The sequence below is a fragment of the Crocuta crocuta genome, unplaced genomic scaffold, assembly GCF_008692635.1.
Source record: "Crocuta crocuta isolate KB4526 unplaced genomic scaffold, BGI_CrCroc_1.0 scaffold25, whole genome shotgun sequence".
NCBI classification, from domain to species: Eukaryota; Metazoa; Chordata; class Mammalia; order Carnivora; family Hyaenidae; genus Crocuta; species Crocuta crocuta.
Genome location: NW_027532015.1, coordinates 3,157,523 through 3,178,904, shown reverse-complemented (window position 1 = coordinate 3,178,904; position 21,382 = coordinate 3,157,523). Strand labels below are relative to the sequence as shown.

At 40.0% G+C, this 21,382-nt stretch overlaps 2 protein-coding genes across 2 annotated transcripts in view; one reads left to right on the top strand and one right to left on the bottom strand.

The window, feature by feature from the left end:
- Positions 1 to 6,487: 6,487 nt before the first annotated feature.
- On the bottom strand, positions 6,488 to 19,017 carry NUP43 (nucleoporin 43). The gene is made up of 8 exons (XM_077776097.1): positions 18,847 to 19,017; positions 18,422 to 18,544; positions 17,514 to 17,591; positions 14,778 to 14,958; positions 13,268 to 13,403; positions 11,466 to 11,617; positions 9,184 to 9,306; positions 6,488 to 8,285 (listed from the first exon to the last, which is right to left on the bottom strand). The coding sequence occupies exons 1-8, from the start codon at positions 18,964 to 18,966 to the stop codon at positions 8,056 to 8,058; spliced, it is 1,143 nt and encodes a 380-aa protein (XP_077632223.1). The 5' UTR covers positions 18,967 to 19,017; the 3' UTR covers positions 6,488 to 8,055.
- PCMT1 (protein-L-isoaspartate (D-aspartate) O-methyltransferase) overlaps positions 18,965 to 21,382 on the top strand; it is a 53,273-nt gene continuing 50,855 nt past the window's right edge. The window contains exons 1-2 of the mRNA XM_077776155.1: positions 18,965 to 19,187; positions 20,967 to 21,077. Of these exons, the coding sequence (XP_077632281.1) occupies positions 18,965 to 19,187; positions 20,967 to 21,077 (334 nt within the window). The remainder of the gene's footprint in view (positions 19,188 to 20,966; positions 21,078 to 21,382) is intronic.

The window sequence follows — 21,382 nt, the reverse complement described above, 5'->3', positions numbered from 1 at the left end:
AAAAAAAATCTACAAGCACAGAGTTTGTAGAAAATAGAGGGTATGACCCGAAGGGGGTCACGTAATAGCTCTAGGTCTTACTTTCTTCACCTGCAGGACTAAGTAACTTTTGGGAACACTTTCAGGCTCAAAATTATATGAATCTTGGGGCACCTGGGTGGCTCAGTTGGTTAAGTGTCCAACTTCATCTCAGGTCATGATCTCACAGTTCGTGAGTTTGAGCCCCACTCAGGCTCTGTGCTGACAGCTCAGAGCCTGGAGCCTGCTTTGGATTCTGTGTCTCCCTCTCTGTCTGCTCCTCCCCTGCTTGTGCTCTGTTTCTCAAAAAATAAACATAAAAAAACCTATATGAATCTACTATGTTCCCAGGCCTGCTTGCCCTTTCCAGGATTATATATCTGAAAAAGCATGCTGCCTCCCAAATCTTGTCACCTCTATCACTCATCCAGGGAACTTCTTCACTTAAGCTCTTCAATTAAAAAAAAAAAAATGTTTATTTTTGAAAGCACAAGCAGGGGAGAGGCAGAGTGAGGGAGAAACAGAATCCAAAGCAGATCCCAGACTCTGAGCTCTCAGCTCTCAGGGAAGAGTGCCTGAACAAACAAACTGAGGTCACCACCTGAGCTGAAGTTGGATGCTTAACTGACTGGGCCATGCAGGTGCCCAAAAGCTCTTCAATTCTAAGCCTAAAAGTGAGTATCATCATAAACTACTGTTGCGGGGGAAGTTTCCTAGATAATTCAAGGGGCTCAGTGAATTGCTCTATCGGGGACTAGGAAAAGGAAGTGAAGTAGCAGGGAGAGAGAGCAGGGAAAGAAGAGAAGGATGATTAGGAAAGAAGAAGCAGGGGCGCCTGGGTGGCTTAGTCGGTTAGGCGTCCGACTTTCGCTTAGGTCATGATCTCGCGGTTCGTGGGTTCGAGCCCCGCGTCGGGCTCTGTGCTGACTGCCAGCTCAGAGCCTGGAGCCTGTTTCAGATTCTGTGTCTCCCTCTCTCTCTGACCCTCCCCTGCTCGCGCTGTCTCTCTCTCTCTCCTAGAAATAAATAAAACATTAAAAAAATTTAAAAAAAAAAGGAAAGAAGAAGCAATCCACAAGATGAAAAGAAACTGGCTAAGAGGTAGGGATGGAGGTGAAAAAGCGGGGAAATGCTTACTAAGGCTGCAGCAGGTCTCTAAGGGCAATACCTACTGTTCATTTGAAGGGCTTTGTATTGTGATGGAAAACTTGGTCCAGCTTCAACCTCCTGGACTTTTCAGTGCTTCATGGAAATGGGGATTTGGGGTTGTATTTTGTTTTTATCAACAGAGGTAAGGGCCAATTTTCATGCTTGAGTGATTGCAGGATCGGGGCAGCAAACATGGAAGAAGTCTAAAGAGCAATGTGGCCCTGAGGACATAAGCCCTCCCAGAAACTCAAGCCTTAGGGGAAGGCTCTAGACTATGAGCTGCCCACACTCAAGGGATGGAGAATTGCATTCTACTTCTTTCCCAGCAGAGAATCCACATACATTAGTTTGAATTCTGAGCGGAAAAATGGTTTCTTCTCCACTTATTTTTTTTAAACATTCATGTCAATGCAGAGTCATGAATACTTACTTTATAGCTTTGAGTATTTTATTTATTTTGTTATCAAATTATTCCAGCTTTGGCTATTGGGAACTCTTCTAATTGAATTGGCTTCTATGTCCCTTTGATATACCCTCCCCTGCCATCATTATAGGCTTTTAAAATTGTTTTTTAAAACAACTTCCTTGGGGCGCCTGGGTGGCTTAGTCGGTTAGGCGTCCAACTTTCACTTAGGTCATGATCTCGCGGTTCATGGGTTCGAGCCCCGCGTCAGGCTCTGTGCTGACTGCCAGCTCGGAGCCTGGAGCCTGCTTTGGATTCTGTGTCTCCCTCTCTCTCTAACCCTCCCCTGCTCACGCTGTCTCTCTCTCTCTCTCTCTCCTAGAAATAAATAAAAAAACAAAAAAATTTAAAAAAACCTTCCTTACTTTTTAAAAAATGTTTATTTTGAGAGCGAGAGAGAACATGGGCCTGGGAGCAGCAGAGAGAGGATAGAGAGAATCCTAAGCAGGCTCCATGCTCAGCACAGAGTCCGACTCAGGGCTGGATCCCACAACTGTGAGATCATGACTGGGCAGAAATCAAAAGTTTGATGCTCAACTTACTAGGCCACCCAGGTGCCCCAGAACTTCCTTACTTTCTGGCAAGATGTTTCAAGTTACCTTACAGATTTCTCTCCCTTCAAGGAGTCCTTGCTACTTTAATTGGAGGGTATTAGAAACCAAAGCTGGGTTCTAGGTGTGCTTGTTGCTGCTAAAGCATCATTGCTGCTGGATGTCTCTTACAAAGAAATTTTAAAATTTAAGTTCATTCTGTACTATGTTGGGGTAAAATCTGTGTTTTTAAGAGTTGCAGCTATTATTTTACAGTCTAGTATTAATTACAGTTTAGCTTCTTAGGTCTGTGGCCTGCACAAAAATTGTTTGACAGGTAATGGATTTTTTAAAACATTTATTCATTTTTGAGAGAGAGAGACAGAGTGTGAGCAGGGGAGAGTCAGAAAGAGGGAGACACAGAATCTGAAGCAGGCTCCAGACTGCTGACAGCTTGAATGCTAATGCATTTCTAATGGCTGTGTTAGGCTAGTGTGTCATTAGCTACTGTCCCCCAAAGTCTAGTTATGACAGTTTGGAACTGAACATTAGTTTATCTTTGTTATTTTAAACAATTTTTTAAATATTTATTTTTGAGATAGTGCAAGCAGGGGAGGGGTGGGGCGGGGGGCGGGACAGAGGATCTGAAGTAGGCTCTGCACTGACAGCAGAGAGCCCACAAACCATGAGATCATGACCTGAGCTGAAGTCAGACTCTTAATTGATTGAGCCACCCAGGAGCCCCAAATATCAGTTTATTTTTAATTAAAAATTTTTACCTGATCAGCTATATTTTACTCATTCTGCTTCTCCCTTCTCACCCCTACCCTGTAGTTTTCTTCCTCCTTGTACACCTAATACAGCAAAATGTTGGAATTGTTTTGATGCTAAGATGATAGCAGTCTGTTAGGGTTTTTTTTTTTTTTTATGAATATAATTGTCAAATCAGCTTATATACAACACCCAGTGCTCATCCCAACAAGTGCCCTCCTCAATGCCCATCACCAATTTTCCCCCCTCCCCCACCCCCCCATCCACCATGTTTGCTCTCTGTATTTAAGTCTCCAGTGGTTTGCCTCCCTCCCTCCCTGTTTGTAACTATTTTTTCCCCTACCCTTCCCATATGGGCTTCTGTTAAGTTTCTCAAGATCCATATGAGTGAAAATGTATGATATCTGTCCTTCTCTGACTTATTTCACTTAGCAGAATACCTTCTAGTTCCATCCACGTTGCTGCAAATGGCATGATTTCATTCTTTATGATTGCCAAGTAGTATTCCATTGTATATATAAACCACATTTTCTTTATCCTTTCATCAGTTGATGGACATTTAGGCTCTTTCCATAATTTGGCTATTGTTGAAAGCGCTACTATAAACAACGGGGTACACGTATATTCATCAGCATTCCTGTATCCCTTGGGTAAACTCCCAGCATTGGTATTGCTGGGTCATAGGGTAGTTTTATTTTTAATTTTTTTGAGGAAAAACACACTGTTTTCCAGAGTGGCTGCACCAGTTTGCATTCCCACGAACAGTGCAAGAGGGTTCCCGTTTCTCCACATCTTCATCTCTAGCTGTTAAGTTTTGTACATTGCCACTTAACATGTGGTTCAGAAGATAGATGCTGATGAAATAGTTTGAATACTTGCTTGTCATAGTTCGAACATCCCCAGGTTTCTTATCTGTAAAACTAGAGCATTGCTACTGCTTCAGACCATGTAACTAGTCTGAGCTAGGCATCATATTATTACTATAAGCTTAAATGAAGCCTTGATATGAACTATATGCTAATGAACTTGATATTCTTCACGGACAAGATTCTAGAATGGATTACTAAGAGGATGCTTCCACAAAACTATGAAATATAAGTGTTACAAAGGACAAGGAATTTTTCAACTTTGCAACAATTTTGATGGGATAGCTGTGTTTCCCCACTGCAGCTTTATGAACAAGATAAACAAATGGGGCAGCATGCCAGTAAATGAAGTTGGCTTGTGAAGATTTTAGTAACTATAGCCAAATACCAAAGATTCACGTGTCACTGATAATTGGGAGGACTCAAGGAGTGGGCTTAAGCACTTCAGTACATTTACCTATCTCTTCACCAATGGGAAGAGACTGTAGAACGTGATGGGCAATTCTGAAAATCATCAGCTTCTGCTGAAAACATTCAAAAGGGATTGTTAGTTTTTCCTCAATGGAAATAAGACTTGTCTTTGCAGAATAGGAATTGACCTCTAGTAAGGATCAAAATCATCTACATTAACTCAAGAATAGGAGAAGCATAGTATATAATACATGTGTGTAAAAAAGGCTAAAGGTTTAAGTTCAACTAGACAGCAGTCTAATTGAATAAATGTCAAAATGCTGAAGACAGCATTACAAAGGAATATTGTACCAAGAGCCAGGATGGTAAGATTTCTGTTGTACTGTGAGCGAGGCAGATACCACCTGGGAAAGTGTTCATTTTGCAAGTGCTCAGTCTGCACTGATTCCGTGTTTATCATGGATCACACATTGTATTGAGCACTGTTAATACGACACTAAGACATGGGCCCTGTTCTCAAGCATGTGGTCCGGCACAAACAGGCTGCGTAATATAGCTGCAAGCACAGCACAGGCTCTTAAAGCAGAGTACAATTTAGCACAGATTGTCAGAGGCCAGGGAAGGCTTTCTTGAGAATATGACATCTAAAAAGAGTTTGGAAGGGTTAGGATTTAGCCAAGGACAAGAAACGCTGGGAAGAAATGCTTTGCCCATTAGGAACCATTGAAGAGATTTAAAAAGTTTGCCCCAAGAAGCTAGGATATATAGTTTTGAATATCGGAATATATGATGAAGGATTACATTTTTTGTGGCTCCCGAGGAAGACAAATGAAAGCAAGTTTCAGTTCAGTATGTGAAAATTAATTTATTTAGTGAAACCTTATAGTAAAGCACCCCAACGTAATGCAAATTCAGTAAATTGATTGGTAATTGGCTATCTCACAGTAGGATCACATGTTCATTTCATTGACCCACAACATGATTCTACCTTTTTTTTATAGGATTGTTTTAGATCCCACTCATACACTAAAACCCAGCCATAATGCTACATCAGTAAGAGCTGTCAAAATGAGAGGCTGCATTGGGAAATGAGAAACTTTATCACAAAATATTGTCAAGTGCAGGCTGGATGATAATTTATTGGGAATGCTGTGGAAGTGATGGTTAAATTTAGGTTATAGATGCTCTCCAAGGTACCTTCCGCCTCTGAGATCCTGCAGCCCTCAAAAGAGATTATTTGTGGGCCGCCTGGGTGGCTTAGTCGGTTAAGCGTCCGACTTTTGCTTGGGTCATGATCTCGCGGTTCGCGGGTTCAAGCCCCACGTCGGGCTGTGTGCTGACTGCCAGCTCATAGCCTGGAGCCTATTTCCGAGTCTGTGTCTCCCTCTCTCTCTGACCCTCCCCTGCTCACACTGTCTCTCTCTCTCTCCTAGAAATAAATAAAAAATAATAAAAAAAAAATTATTTGAAAGTTTCACGAATATGGGCAGTGACAATGAACAAATATATGAATTAGGGTTTTATTCACACTACATAGTTTATGTTTCTTATTAAATCTGGCAGAACTCCTCAGTTGACAGGAAATGTATCACTGTGCAAATGTACTTTTTTTAAACTTATGGTTACAAATACTCTTAAAACAAAGCAAAGCTTCAATCTTGAAACTTGTTTCCAGCCCAAGCTAGTATTCTAAGGCTACACATCTGGCTCCTTCCCTCTATCAATTATTTACTGTAACAATCATGGGAAATTGTTTGTATTGCTGCTGGAAACAGAGAACGGTGCTAGCAACATGTATGAATCCTTCCAACTTTTCAGCAGCCTATAATGCAGCAGAAAGCAAAGGCACAGCAAGCTTGCCACTCATTGTGCATAAAAAATGTGGACCCAGGGCGCCTGGGTGGCTTAGTCAGTTAAGCGTCCGACTTTCGCTTAGGTCATGATCTCGCGGTTCGTGGGTTTGAACCCCACGTCGGGCTCTGTGCTGACTGCCAGCTCAGAGCCTGGAGCCTGTTTCAGTCTGTGACTCCCTCTCTCTCTGACCCTCCCCTGCTCACGCTGTCTCTCTCTCTCTCTCTCTCCTAGAAATAAATAAAAATATTTAAAAACAAAATGTGGACCCAGGAGCTAGTCTTCCAGGAGGGAGACCAACTCAGGGCCCACTCAGAGCTCAGCCAGTAGCCTGCTGGATGGAATGCGAGAATGCCTGGAGGGTAAAGAAAGGGACACTGGAATTTGCGCTGCAACAAGATATTTACATAAAGGGAAATAAGTCAAAGGAGAATTAACAGCTCTGTTTTTATTATGGAAACCAGGTGACTACTGCTGGGGAATGTATATCCATAAATATAACATGATATATTTCATTTTTAACAAGTTATATACACACTGATGGATAGAAAAGGAAATGAAAAGACTATGAATTGACTCTGACATTCTAAGTACTTATTATTTTCTTTTGCCTTTTTTCCCTCTGTAACGAATTACTTCTATAATAACAGAACATCTTAAAAATTAGTCTCCGCAATAAAACTATAAATGGATTAAAAAATTTCTATGGCAACATTTTCTTCTCTGATTCTTTGGAATTCAAGTTACTAATTTTATCAAATATTTTTGAGCCAAATATACATTAAAAAGCAGAGTACATATATGTATTCCATTTTAAAATGTTGACAAAAAACCCCAAATCAAAAAACCCTGAGGTAAGGTGGCATTAAAAAATTGAAACTATTTATTAGGACAGAAAAAACTTTACCATAATTACTACCACTGGAATTATAAAGTAAATGAATACATACATGCTTCAATAGCTTAATAGCAGTGATTTGTCATTAAAGTCTTAATGTTCAATAACACATTTAATTTAACAAACTTTGGAAAGACAATGTTACAAAGTTGTCTTCAGGCACTACACATTAACCTGAAAATAATGTAACATTTTGTCAACTACACTCAAAAACAAACAAAAGAACACACTGTTAGGTCACTGTTAGCACTGTAGAGAAGGACAAAGACCTCAAGTTCTTTATCACATCATCACACACACAGCACATTATACTAATCACAACAGTCATATACATGTGATCTGCAAATTTGAGTTTGGAAGTTGGATCACTCATCAAGGTCAAATTCTATTTTATTGCACAATTTCCAGTTTGGCAATTTTGAACTATGCTGTAAAACTAAACAAAAGTACAAATCCTTAGGAAAAATGTACTTTTTTCAAGAAAAATAAAGTTGGGTCAAAGCAGTTGCTAGAGTTCTGTTCAAACCTACCGTAACCTGTCAAAACATTTTCCTTTAAAAAACACCTTTAAAAAAATGTGAACACTGCAAAAAAATTGTCATTTTTGTTCTACTCAATTCTTTATGAAGAAGTTTATGAAGAAAATGTGGAAGGAATGAAGAAAATATCTACAAATAAAGGATAAACATGAACACTGGCTAATGCCACCAGGGAGGATATCCCTCACACTGTAGATAAAAAGGACAGGAACCTATTGGTGGTCTGAGAATATTAAGTCTCACAACATCAAAAAGAGCTGGGTCCACGAGCTGTCCAGAATAGCCTGTTTGAAGGCAGTGTCTACATCAGCAAAAGAATCCCTCTAATATTCTTCTATATGTTTCTATTTTCTTCCCACCAGTCATCTATCAGACTTTGCCACTATCGGGGAACATTCAACTGACAAAAGCCAACACTGGTCATCAACATTAACAATAGCAGACTGATGCTTCCTCTGCCAATGTCACATTTTCCAAAAATAAAAATGTGCATAGAAGTCTCAATGCAAAAGGCTAACTGTATATATGCTTTACCTGTAATCTTATAAGTACAGTATTTTCATGAAAAAAGTTGTCTAGTAACATAAATTGCTTCTGCATCAGTTCCACAAACAAGACAAGGACCTAAAACATCCAAACTGTTCACAGATAAAGTCCTGCTGGGAAGCAAGCTTGTGATTTCAATACGGTCTTTTGCAGGATCAGTGCTCAGCCAGGAGCTTATAAGAGACTGGTGAACATTAGCCTGGTTACTAATGCTGTGAGACAAAAAAGTACTATTTCTTCCTCCTGCAAGAAAAAAAGAGAGAAGGGGAAAACATCTTTCAAGACTAATTTTATATTAGTCAACATCTGAAATTCTACTGATTTTTTTAAAAAATAGTTTATTGTCAAGTTGGTTTCCATACAACACCCAGTGCTCATCCCCACAAGTACCCTTCTCCATGCCCATTACCCCCATCCCTCCTCTACTGATATTTTTAAAAGGCTATGATTTAAACTTAATTCTCAGAATAACAGGGTAATAAATCCATTATCACACATGACCCTTTTTTTCAAAAAAAAAAAAAAAAAATTTTTTTTTAATGTTTAATTTTGAGGTGGGGGTAGAGAGAGAGAGAGAGAGAGAGACAGAGCATGGTGGGGGAGGGGCAGAGAGAGAGAGGGAGACACAGAATCTGAAACAGGCTCCAGGCTCTGAGCTGGCAGCACAGAGCTGGACGTGGGGCTGGAATCCACCAACTGTGAGATCATGAACTGCGTCGAAGTCAGACACCCAACTGACTGAGCCACCCAGGTGCCCCATCACACATCACCATTTTTTACCAAATGCACATTCAATAATATTAACTATTCAAATTTCCGTGGTAACTATGGATATCAAATTTGAAGTCTTTAAGCAAGGCAGATTTTGACCATCTTTCTGTTGATTCTTTAATGGAAAGTCTCAGAAATATAGCATGAAGACCCCTGGCTATGTGAAGTTAGCCAGCTTATGGCATTTGGAGTCGTCAGCAGTACAGCAGTAAGCAGCTGACAGATTTCAAGCCCTGATACTAGAATTTACCCTGAGGCTAAAGAATGGAAACATTCTGTCATCTTTTAATGTTAAAAATCTGAGAATTTCTAATATGGTATTTAAAACTATAGCAAAGCTACACACGAGAATCTTCATTAAACCTTTTACCTTGGTTAAATAGTGAGGATTTTTCAGGTACATCTGTGGAGGCATCCCAATGCCAGAGGGATCCATCTTCAGAACAAGTAAATAGATGATCTGGGTTGGATGGGTGAAAGTGAACTTCCCACACTAAAAAATAAGAACCAAGAAGCTAATTCCTATGCAGATTAGTTGAACAAACTTTAAGACCCTGTCTCTATGCATCATCTTCCATTAACTCCACCATATACCTTCAACCCCAGGTCTGTGATAAAAATCAAAGACTTCAGAATTAATGAAAAGACACAATATAATTCTCCAAATGGCTGTAACACGTAGATAGGATAAAGAAGCCAAGTAAATCTACTTGTGTATTGGGACAGCAAATGAATGAGAGAGAGAGTGCCCGCACACACACATCAGGGAGGGACAGAGAGTAAGGAAGACAGAGAATCCCAAGCAGGCTCCTCACTGTCAGTGCAGAGACCCATGTGGGTCTTGATCCCACAAACCTAGAGATCACGACCTGAGCTAAAATCGTGAGTCATCCAGGTGCCCCAACCTATTACATCTTTTTATGGAAAAATGTGACAAAGGGATAATTCTAAAAATATTTTTAAATTAAGTCCTCTTAGTTTTAATTCCTGTGTCATTAACGTATGAAGGTTATATATAATTGGAAAAACTGAGAGAAAAGACCATAAAAGTAATATACAAATGAATTTCAACTTTGCTTCATGTCAGGACTCTGGATACTTCTGATAAATATCACAGAAAGAGCAACTAGCTCGTAACCAACTAAAACCTAGAAATGTTCCCAGAATCTGGACTCTGTTTCAGATGGAGGGCTATTAAGAAGTCAATTTGGGACTTAGGACCCCTCCAGTTCTAAACTTTAAGGGAACCTCCTGTGTCAACAAACAAATGGGAGCCAAGGACTGGCTAGGACGCCTCAGGAAATGATCTGCCATGTGCAGATACAACAGGCAGTCTGAACAAGAGTCCTGTGACTCTGGGTTAGAAGCTGAAAGAGGCAGCACCAAAGGTGCCCAGGGCATAGCATATGAAATATTATATGGCACATGCTTGCAACCTGGCAATTTTCACTCTGACAGTTACCACAATTAAGCTTTATGCCACAAAACATAAAAAGCTCACCTTCTTCAGGAGAACATGTTCTGGGCAAATCCCTATGTAAAATATATTCATGCTGTTTCATTAAAACAGAGTGTAACAAAACCGCCTGTAGAGCCAGAAGCAGACTGTCCAAACCTAGATTCTTAGATATTTATTTTCAAAACAGAAAACAAACTTCTATACTAAAACATCATATTTCATTTCTAGCCAAGAGTCAGGATGAATCAAAACAATACATCACAATCTGCTACATTTGTGTGTATTGCTTAGCAATGCAGGCTGGCAGTTAAAAAAAAGGGGCTCGAAGAAGAGATCTGAAAGTCTATCATTCTACTACCACTGGCTTGGTCAACATCAGATTCTGTAAGGATATACCCTATTTCTTTTTATTCCTGGGCATGGTTATAATTAGAAGAGGCAAAAATAATTCTATCCTTTTATTTGCTTCTTAAATATAATCTTAAAAGTCATTTATCTTTCCAAGGTAATAATGTAATACTCAAACTGAGAAGTTGTAATACTGGTGTGTTTGTTTGTTTGTTTGTACTTTTATTCAAGTAGGGCTGAATATAAACTCTTTTAAGTCAGAATTTAAAACTATAACCCAGTCATGATACTAAAGATGGTGATAAAATGAAAAATTTCTATCCAGTCAAAAAATCCCCACCAAAATCAAAAGATGAACCAAAAAAGGACAAGATCCTCTATCTACTGCTCTTAGTAAGAAACAAAAAAGGCACAACAATTGAAGAACACACAGATTAGCAAATATGAGTAACATCAGCCTGCATTTACGTGGGAAAGAGGCATCCTCTCATACTGAGTATGGTGATGTAAACTGGTATTATCTTTATGTGTAACAGTTTGATAATATGTATCACAGCTTTAAAATTATGCAAACGTTTTGGGTCATCAATTACACCTTTAAAGAATTATCCGAAGAAAATAAGGGCGTAAAGATGAACATATAAGAATAATCACTGTGGTTTTGGATATAATAATGAAACATACGTTGAAGGACCTAAATGTCAAATGAAAAGGGATTATTATACACTTAACCGATACAGCCAAAAGCTACAACATAAAATGATCCTATGTACCGTTACAGGAAGCTGCTGACGATCCTCTGCAGCAGCACCCAATAAAACCTGGCGCACCCCCATAGCACTTACTTTCGGCTTCGTGAGCCTTCAGCAGAGACACAGGCATAGTGCCTTGTCTAACGTCCCAAACGCTCAGCATTCCATCCTGGCCACCGGTGGCTACCACATGCTGCTGGCTGGGATGCCTATCAACACAGTGGAGGGGCACTCGGTCACCAGTCCTTTTGTGGGAGAGAGATACAATGACATTAAACATGCTGTCAAGTAGACTTTATCTTTGCATAATCCATGAAACATATTTCCCTCTAGTAACTAACAACTCTGTGGCCTGAGCTACTGGTTGAACTTAAATCATGTCAAAAAATTGAGGGCGTGATGGGGCGCCTGAGTGGCTCAGTCGGTTAAGCGGCCGACTTCGACTCAGGTCATGATCTCATGGCTTGTGGGTTCGAGCCCCGTGTCGGGCCCTGGGGTGACTGCTCAGAACCTGGAGCCTGTTTCGGATTCTGTGTCTCCCTCTCTCTCTGGCCCTCCCCTGCTCACGCTGTCTCTCCCTCTCTCTCTCAGAAATAAATAAAAAACATTTTAAAAAATTGAGTGTATTAAATATGTTTCCAAATATTAGAAATCGGGGAGGGAATTAAACGTCAAAGTTATTCATTCTCTCTACAATCTGGAGACATAAGGAGTAAGATTATCTCATGGGAAGATGTGCAAACATATTTTCATTTCTTGGCATTTTAAAAACATTATGTATCAACTGAACAGCATAGTGTTTACTTCCACCTTATTTAATAGTTTGTTTATACAATTACTTTTTCAGTTTGACACACTGTATATTCTTTTTAAAAAAATTTTTAAATGAAAAATTCCTTTTATTTTTTTTCAGACATTTATTTTTTTAATATAATTTATTGTCAAATTGGCTAACGTGTGTACAGTGTGCTCTTGGCTTTAGGGGTAGATTCCCATGGTTCATAACTTACATATAACACCCACTACTCATCTCAACAAGTGCCCTCCTCAGTGCCCATCATTCATTTTCCCCTCCCTCACCATCAACCCTCAGTTTGTTCTCTGTATTTAAGAATCTCTTATGGTTTGCCTATTCTTTTTTTTTTTTTTTTTAATGTTTATTTATTTTTGAGGGAGAGACAGAGAATGAGTCGGGCAGGGACAGAGAGAGAGGGAGACACAGAATCTCAAACAGGCTCCAGGCTCTGAGCTGTCACCATGATCTGCGAGACGGTGACCTGAGCCAAAGTCAGATCCTTAACCGACTGAGCCACTCAGGCGCCCTAACACGTTCTATATTCTTATTAGAGAAAATTGCACACATAGAGGATTTTTGCTCAGAAAAACATATCTTGATTATATATTTTTTATAGCTACTATCAGTAGCATCAATTGTTAAGCAAAACTAAATTCTCCATTAAATAATATAAACTTCTGAATCAACACAACAAATATTTACTAAATGCAGCACAGGAGTCTCAAGCCCATCAAATTATTCTTGCGTTATTAAATTTAATCAGGGATCATTCTCTTCAAATGCAATTAAATACAATATGGTTTAAAGTCAGTTGCAATGGGGTGCATCGGTGGCTCAGTTGGTTAAGTGTCCAACTTCAGCTCAGGTCATGATCTCGTGGTTTGTGAGTTTGGGCCCCATGTCGGGTTCTGTGCTGACAGCTCGGAGCCTGGAGCCTGCTGAGGATTTTGTGTGTGTGTCTCTCTCTCTGCCCCACCCCTGCTCATGCTCAGTCTCTCTACCTCAAAAACAAATAAACATTAAAAAAAATTTAAAGTCAGTTGCTAGAAACAAACATTAATTTTGTAGTACACTAATTAAATTACAAATGAAAACTTACAGTGATAGTATCTGAGAGGGCTCATTTCCTTGTTTTCTGAAATCCCATATTTTTAATTGCCCAATTGAATTTACTGTAAGAATCTCAGGAGTTCGAAGGAAGGTTACAGCATGGAGTGTACTGCTATCTGCGTTGTCTACAAAGTAAGAAAATAGTAGTGTCTGTTAATAAGTCCTGTTTTTCCAGGAAAATCTTAAACTCCTTCTATTAACTAAAATATTACAAATTTAATTTCTGTAGAAAAATGCACAGTAATATATACACTAAATCGGACTCTCCTTTGATAGAAAAATGATATCACTAATAGAATATCTGTTTTCCAAATAAAGGGGTGAGTTTTGACATATTTCTCTATTCCACTTAAGATTGTTATCCTCCATTGCTGAGATAGATGTTCAAGTTCTTTTTTATCCAATTTTATACTTCCCACTAGGGCTTCACCCAGCGCCTCCAAACCTCAGTGCTTCCTATAGAGCTCATTCTGAATCTGTATCATCTGGCTGACTCATCTCAATTCTATTCATCTTTAGGGGAACCTGGATGGCTCAGTTGGTGGAGCATGTGACTCTTGATCTCAAGGTTGTAGCTTGAGCCCCATATGTTGGGTGTAGAGGTTACTTAAAAATAAAATCTTAAAAAAAAAAAAAAATCAATTCATCTTTTTCCTCATCAACTCTCTGCTCCATGAAGTCCTTCCAGACTGGCGTACCAGTCCTTCTCCTTTTCCTAGAGAGTTTAAGTTTGTATCACATAGTTTAGCACATACTGAGAAATTTTTGTTTTATGACACTCCTCCAAACTCCAGGCAATGGTCCTTAACAGTTAAATAAGTATACTTCAGAACTCAAAACAACACAAAAAAACGGATTCGTGGACTCAGTCCACAGAGGTTCTGATTCAGGTCTAGGGTGGTGGGTTGTTGAAACTCTCATCAAAGTCTGTGTGAAACATGGTTGAGAAGTACTATACTAGAATCATCCTTCTAAAGCATGACAGGGAGTAGAACACCCTCTTGCTCAAAAAGTCTCAATGGCTCTCTAGTTGTCCACCTAACAAGATGTAACCTCTGCAGCTGCGCATTAGACCTCACAGCCCGGCCCCAAGTCACATTTCTTGCTTTATCTGTCACCTCTCGTACAGAAGTATTTGAAGTCGGGCTAACTACACTTTTTGTCATTTTCTCAATGGACTTATCCTGTCCCCACGTTATTCTCTTTGGTGTGCCATCTTTCAGTATTATTTCTGGCTTAGAATCTAGTTTAAATTAATTGTCACTCGCTCCTCAATTCATTATTTAATAATCCCCTCTAGCCAGCCAAAAAGCAAAACTAATACAGTTTCTTTTTCCTTTGTAGTCACTCATTCATACATGCCTTATCAACATATTGTCTTGTCAAGAGCTCTTACTTTGTATATTTTTAATGTCCTTCAAGCCCTTAGCATTGTTTACTTAGCACATGGCAGTGCTTAACATACCATGTGATAACAAAAGAAATAGGATTTTTCTTACCGATGGTTCTCACAGCCTCCTTGTGATCAGCTCTGAAGAGATTTATTCGACCATCTTCTCCAACTGTGACAATTTCTGGGTTGTCACACACAACACCCGTGCACGGGGCGCTGCTACGGGAAGGACTGCCCGGACCTGTGTGGTAGTGAGCTGTGGTCCACTGCTGGCTGACTGACAGGGTCTAGGTGTCAGAAGAGAGAATATGATTAATCAAAGTAATGCCCTGAATAAACACTATTTTAAAATTCTGTCTCACACATACGCTTCTAGAAACAGAGTAACTTTCTCCTTTGTGTTTCTGAGTAGTACAGCCTAGAAACTACTTTCATCAGAGCTCTGTGTACACTGGGTTAGATTAAAAAAGAACACTCCTCAATAATACAGTAGAACTGGGATTATGAGTAACTTGTTCTGCAGGCGTTCCACAAGACAAGCAAACATTTCTAATAAATTTTAACTTGATAAACGAGTGATGTCTTGCAATACGAGCAGTACGTGATGTCGAATGTCCCAGGACCACAACTAAGTCCATGGTTCTTCTCTCTCTTTTTTCTTGCGTGCGCAGGATTGTGGGTGATCGTTTCCCATGCTCAAATGTTCAGTCTCAGGCCATGGTGTTTGGCAGAAATCAGTGATTCCTCAGGACACTGGAAGGTGCCCAGAACTGGCACTACTGTATTTTTTGTCACTTCAAAGCACCTATGGACAGTCCTTTGCTTTTCCAGACAAGAGTAAGCTTAGGAATGCTTTGCTTCATTCTAGGTTATTGGATTGGTTCCTTGTTAAAGTTGCACGAAAAGAGGGGCACCTGAGTGGCTCAGTCGGTTAAGCATCTGACTTTGGCTCAGGTCGTGATCTCACCGTTTGTGGGTTTGAGCCCCGCATCGGGCTCTGTGCTGACAGCTAGCTCAGAGCCTAGAGCCTGTCTTCAGATTCTGTGTCTCCCTCTCTCTCTGAGCCTCCCCTGCTCAAGCTCTTTCTCTCTCTCTCTCAGAAATAAAAAAAAACATTTAAAAAAATTTTTTAAAAAGTTGCACAAAAAGAAAAAGATTCCATTGAGCCAAGAGACAGCAGTGATTCTGTTAGTGATAGTAAAGACGTCCTACACAGTAACCCTCCTCGTTCTTGTCTCCCTCACACCAGCCACCAAGGTTTTCAAACAAAGGTAAGTGCAGATTAATTTTTTTTTATATTTGTATTTGCTTTCTTATTTTGGATTATATCACAGTATTGTAATCAGTTTTACATGAGTATTTTTGGATCGTGGAATACATCATCTGTGTTTCCATTATTTCTTATGGGGAAATCTGCTTTGATTTTAAGTGCTTTGGATTACAAGTATGTTTCTGGAATGAATTATGCTCACAAACCAAGGTTTTACTGTATCTCAAATATCTCAAATTTAAGAAATGGTTTTTAGTTCTATAATTTTTTTAAAGATTTTATTTTTTTAAGTAATCTCTATACCTAATGTGGGGCTCGAACTTACACTCCCAAGGTCAAAAGTCGCACACTCCATAGACTGAGTCCACCGGACACCCCAAACAGTTACGTGTTTGAGAACAACTCTAAGTTCTTAAGGGAATTAGCTGACATCTGAGAAATAAATCTCTATAGCATTTTATAAATGACCTCATTAAGAAAACTACTTTAAAAGATCTGGGTCTTATATTTACTAAGCATGCCTATTTGGAAAATAACCTTTATTAACCTGAAAACCTAAACAAACACTCTCTTCCAGCAACTTAAAACTGTTACTAGAGGGTGGCTGGGTGGCTCAGTCAGTTAAGCGGCTGACTTCAGCTCAGGTTATGATCTCGCAGTTCATCAGTTCAAGCCCCGTGTCAGGCTCTGGGCTGACAGCTTGGAGCCTGGAGCCTGTTTTGGATTCTGTGTCTTCCTCTCTCTCTGCCCTCTCCTGCTCACGCTCTGTCTCTCAAAAATAAATAAACGTTAAAAAAAATTAAAAACAAAACAAAAAACACTGTTACTAGATATGGAGCTATTTTATTTCTTATTTATTTATTTATTTTGAAGTTTATTTATTTTTAGAGAGAGACAGAAGGCAAGCGGGGTAGGGGCAGAGAGAAAGAGAGAGAGAGAGGGAGGAGAGAATCCCAAGCAGGCTTCATGCTGTCAGTAAGAGTCCAGCGCGGGGCTCCAATCCACACACCAAGATCATGACCTGAGCTAAAACCAAGAGTCGGATGCTTAACCAGCTGAACCATCCAGGCGCCCTCACATGGGACTATTTTAAAGGACTGCCCTACCATTATGCTCTGAGGGTCAGCATTCAGATTTTTAATATACAAGAAAGGCACTGAAAAAAACGTCAAGTTTTCATATAGTCTCTCCTCTCCCAATTAAAACCTAGGTTTATCCACAGAGCCAAAGTAGCTGTTCCTGTTCTCATGATACTTGAGCTAGGAAATGCTCTTTCTTTCTTTGAAAGATCAGAATAGCAACTTAAAAGAGAAAATTAGAGGAAAGTTACTTGCCAGGATACTATACTGACAGGTCAGAACAAACAGAATTTAAGAGATAACCAATTTCAATGGAAGCTCACACAAACCTGGTTCTAGACTTAATCTACTAAATCCCAGGTAATATGATACCTCCGCACTCCATATTTTGAGAGTATGAAACTTATTTGTGTCATTAATAAATACAGTCCTGGTTAGGCCTTTCTAAAAATAATTAAAATACAAATTCAATTTTCAAGCAAAAATTCTTTACCTGGTTATTAGGATGGTGAAGGAAAACTGTTACACATCCTGTTGATGAAGCAGCGACAATTCTTTCCTGGTCAAAAAACTAAATAGAAAATTCCTGCTCGTTACCGATTCAGAGATATTGATAAGGAGGAAGCCCATTTGATGAACTCAATTACTAGCATAACAATTTTAAAATGCAAAGAGCCTATAAGTGCTAAGCAAATAAAATATGATGATGGGTAAGTCAAAACCACTATTCAAATAAAAGGATTTTCATTAAGAATAACAATTTTCCCACCTAAACTCCTTTACCTATAACTGATTTAATTTTGGACTACAACCAAATAGGTTTAGAAAATAATCATTCTCAGAATTAGGCAGCTTTCTATAGAAGATTCCTATAGATCAGGATTTGGAAACTTAATAATTCCATTTCCACTAATTTACTGGCTTTGAGACATTGGCCAAGGTTCGTTCTCTAAGCCTTGGTACACCTTTAAAATGGAAGACCTAATTTCCACTTAGAGGGTTGTTACAAGAATTCAAAAATCAAAATCATACAAAATGCCTTACACAGTATTTGTCACATAGTGACACAGAACTTGATTCACAAACATGATGAAAATTGTATTAGACTTACGTGAAGTTCCCAAAATAATGTTTGGCACATAGTAAATGGCCAACTAATCAATCAAACAAGCAAATCAGGATTTAAATAAAAAAAAAAAAAACAGACTGAATCTGCATCCCTTTCCCCAGTTCTGATTCTGCCATTGATTAAGTGGCTATATAATGTTAACAAATCATAACCTATAGAGAGAACTCAGTTTCCTGTAAACCCGGAATGAAACTAGACAAACTTTAAGGTCCTTTAGATCTCTAATTACTCTCAGGTTTTTAAAAGTTAGCTTTTCGGTATCACACACTTACTTGTAAATCCATTACATCACCGTGGTGTTTGATATCACACAATAGCTGATGTTCTCCTTCAAACCCTCCATCAGAATCAACGTTCCCAAAATCTCCAATAGACCACAGCGAGACATAATTTTCCTGTAAAGCAGAAAGTTTTCTCTTGAGATGAAATAAACGTCAAACTGTCGAAAATTAAAATTTGTAGTGTCTTCAAGCAACCCTGCTTTTTAAAAGCATCTCAGACAAACGGTGAGGTGATAGTTTAAAACACCACGAGATTCGAGGCTCGGGCACATCATCGATGGCTGAGGTACCGGACAATCGAGCCTGAGACACGAACTCGGGGGACAGAGAGGGCGAGAAAAGCTAGCAGGCGAGAGAGTTCGCGCGCTGACCGCCGGCGGCGCGGTTCGGAACTTCCTGCCCGGGAATGGAGGTACCTCATTGTCCCAAGAGCCTGTAGCGAAGGTCTCCGCGGTCTGCAGGCTCCCCGGGGGTACCGGTCGCCACCGGGTTTTGCTGATTTTCTGAGATACAAACTTAGCATAAATCTCCTCCATGCCAAAAGCAACCACCACAGGTACAGCAAGAAGCACCGCGCGCGCCTCTCAGTCCCGCCCCTTCCCGCGGAGTCCTGATTGGATCGGACGTTACCTCACGGACGGTGGCTGCGCAGAGCCAATTCTCTTCCAGCGGAGTGAGGTACCGCCAAACCCCAAGTGGGCGGAAATTGGAGCGTCCTTCCTCATCAACATGGCTTTTCACAGAGTCTGCAAAATCAGTATAGGAACACTGAAACAGTGCGTTTGTGCAATCATTGTCCAATATAAAGCAAATTTAAGAGCAAAAACAAAACAAAATCAATGCAAGAGAAACCACCTAGTAGCCACTAAGTATTATGTTTGACATTCCAGCACCCACACAAAAGATTGAAAATCCTTAAATTCCCTTGAAATTAAGAACATGATTGTACAAACTTACTCTAAACCTCTTTCTCGTAGTCCCTCAAACAGATACTTTGCTTCAAAGTTGTTAATACCCACTGTCGGAGATTGGAGTTGGAATTCTAAAAACTCCAATTCTAGTTTGTTTGTTTTTTTTAATGTTTTATTTCTAGGAGAGAGAGAGAGACAGCATGAGCAGGGGAGCATCAGAGAGAGAGGGAGTCACAGACTCTGAAACAGGCTCCAGGCTCTGAGCTGGCAGTCAGCACAGAGCCCAACGCGGGGCTCGAACCCACGAACTGTGAGATCATGACCTAAGCAAAAGTCGGATGCTTAACCGACTAAGCCACCCAGGCGCCCCACTCCAGTTCTAGTTTTGATGGCATTGCCTAGCTGTGTGACCTTCCTTATGTGTATAATTAATGAGTTTGATCTGTCACTCTACAGCCTAGGCATTAGTTTCCTAGGTTCCTTCTTCTGTGCTTCTGATTATAGTATCCTTTTATTCCTCTCTACTTCTTGGAATCCTGGCCAGCCTTCAAGGACCAGTTCCTTCCCCAGTCTTACCCTGATTACTCCAGCCCATGATGATCTAAATAAATATAGCACTCGATATCTAGACCAGTAATAATACTTACATTTTCCCCTCTGCTGCTTGTTTTCTTTTAATGTAGATCTCCCCGATTAGAATGTAAATCCTATTGTATACAAGAGGTATCATTAATTTTTTAAAAATTTTTATATAGTTTATTTATTTTTGAGACAGAGAGAGACAGAGCATGAGTGGGGGAGGGTCAGAGTGAGAGGGGGACACAGAATCTGAAATAGACTCCAGGCTCTGAGCTGTCAGCACAGAGCCCGATGCGGGGCTTGAACCCACGAACTGTGAGATCATGACCTGAGCCGATGTCAGATGCCTAACCTACTGAGCCACCCAGGCACCCCAATATCATTAATTTTTTAAAAATTTCCTTTATACTACATCCATAACTGTGTTTGTGGTTTCTTTGAAAGAGCCCATGATATCTTGTCTTTATTTGATATTGGTAGTCCTATTTCACAGTCACAGCTTATGGAAGCAGCACGGGTAGATGCAATTCATCTAGGTTAGATGCAATTCATCTTGGTCAGCTTTAGAGAGAGTTACCAAGCTATTGTCGAGGGTAGACTGGTTTTCTTCTTTTAACTAGAAGAACATGAGGAAACTGCAAAGATGAGTTAGAAAATTATTGAAGTCCCAAACTGACGATTTTATTTCTAATATTAAAGAACACTAAGATGCCTCCTTAGCACAGTAAGCAGTGCGTCAGACTCATAAATAACACCTGAGCGTGGTTTCATTTATGGTCACTGAATCCCCAGAACAGGTAATTTACAAGTATATTTAGGAGGAATAGTGAGGTTGTTACATTTGACAAACTCTGGTGAGAGCTGGAATTTGAAAATTGCTGCTCATGCAGTAGCGTGGAGGTCTTGATATCGCTTTGTCTTCTTTCTTAAAAGTTTATTGGACTAAATGATAACTGGATTCCGTTAGTCTCAGTTCTGATTAGGAGTCAGCAAGTTGGATGGGACAGGCAATGTTCCCTGTCAGCTTCTCACTCATTGTCTTACAGGGCTGAGAGCGATAAAGCTGCTGTCCAGTCTAACGGTGGAATTTGTGGGGATTAGTCAGCTGAAAATGCCCTTGTGTTGGGAAAATAACACATTCTCCATAAGATACCGTGGTATTTTTAACCGGTTGCATTGTTTTCAGGAGCAAAGCACTCCCCACACTCCACGCCCCCCCCTTTGTCTTGATGTTCTTCCACTCTGAATTTGTGGTTTAGAATTGAGAACAAACCAAGGGTCCCAAAGTCTCCGCTTAAACAAACACTGATGTACTTGTCACAAGGCCAGACGCTCGATGACTCGGCTGAGAGAGGGCCTTTGCCCTCCGGCTCCGTTAAGATTATTCCGGCTGCACGATCCGGGGCTCTGACTCTAACCGACCTAAACATGAGACTACTGGGTTGGGTGAGAAAAGACTGAG

Coding starts and splice junctions, on each gene's coding strand:
- NUP43 (XM_077776097.1), bottom strand. CDS start 18,966: ATGGAGGAGATTTATGCTAAGTTTGTATCTCAGAAAATCAGCAAAACC. Junction 13,404..14,777: donor GGAGGCTGTGAGAACCATCG/GTAAGAAAAATC, acceptor CTTACTTTGTAG/ACAACGCAGATAGCAGTACA. Junction 9,307..11,465: donor GAAGGCTCACGAAGCCGAAA/GTAAGTGCTATG, acceptor CTTATTTTTTAG/TGTGGGAAGTTCACTTTCAC.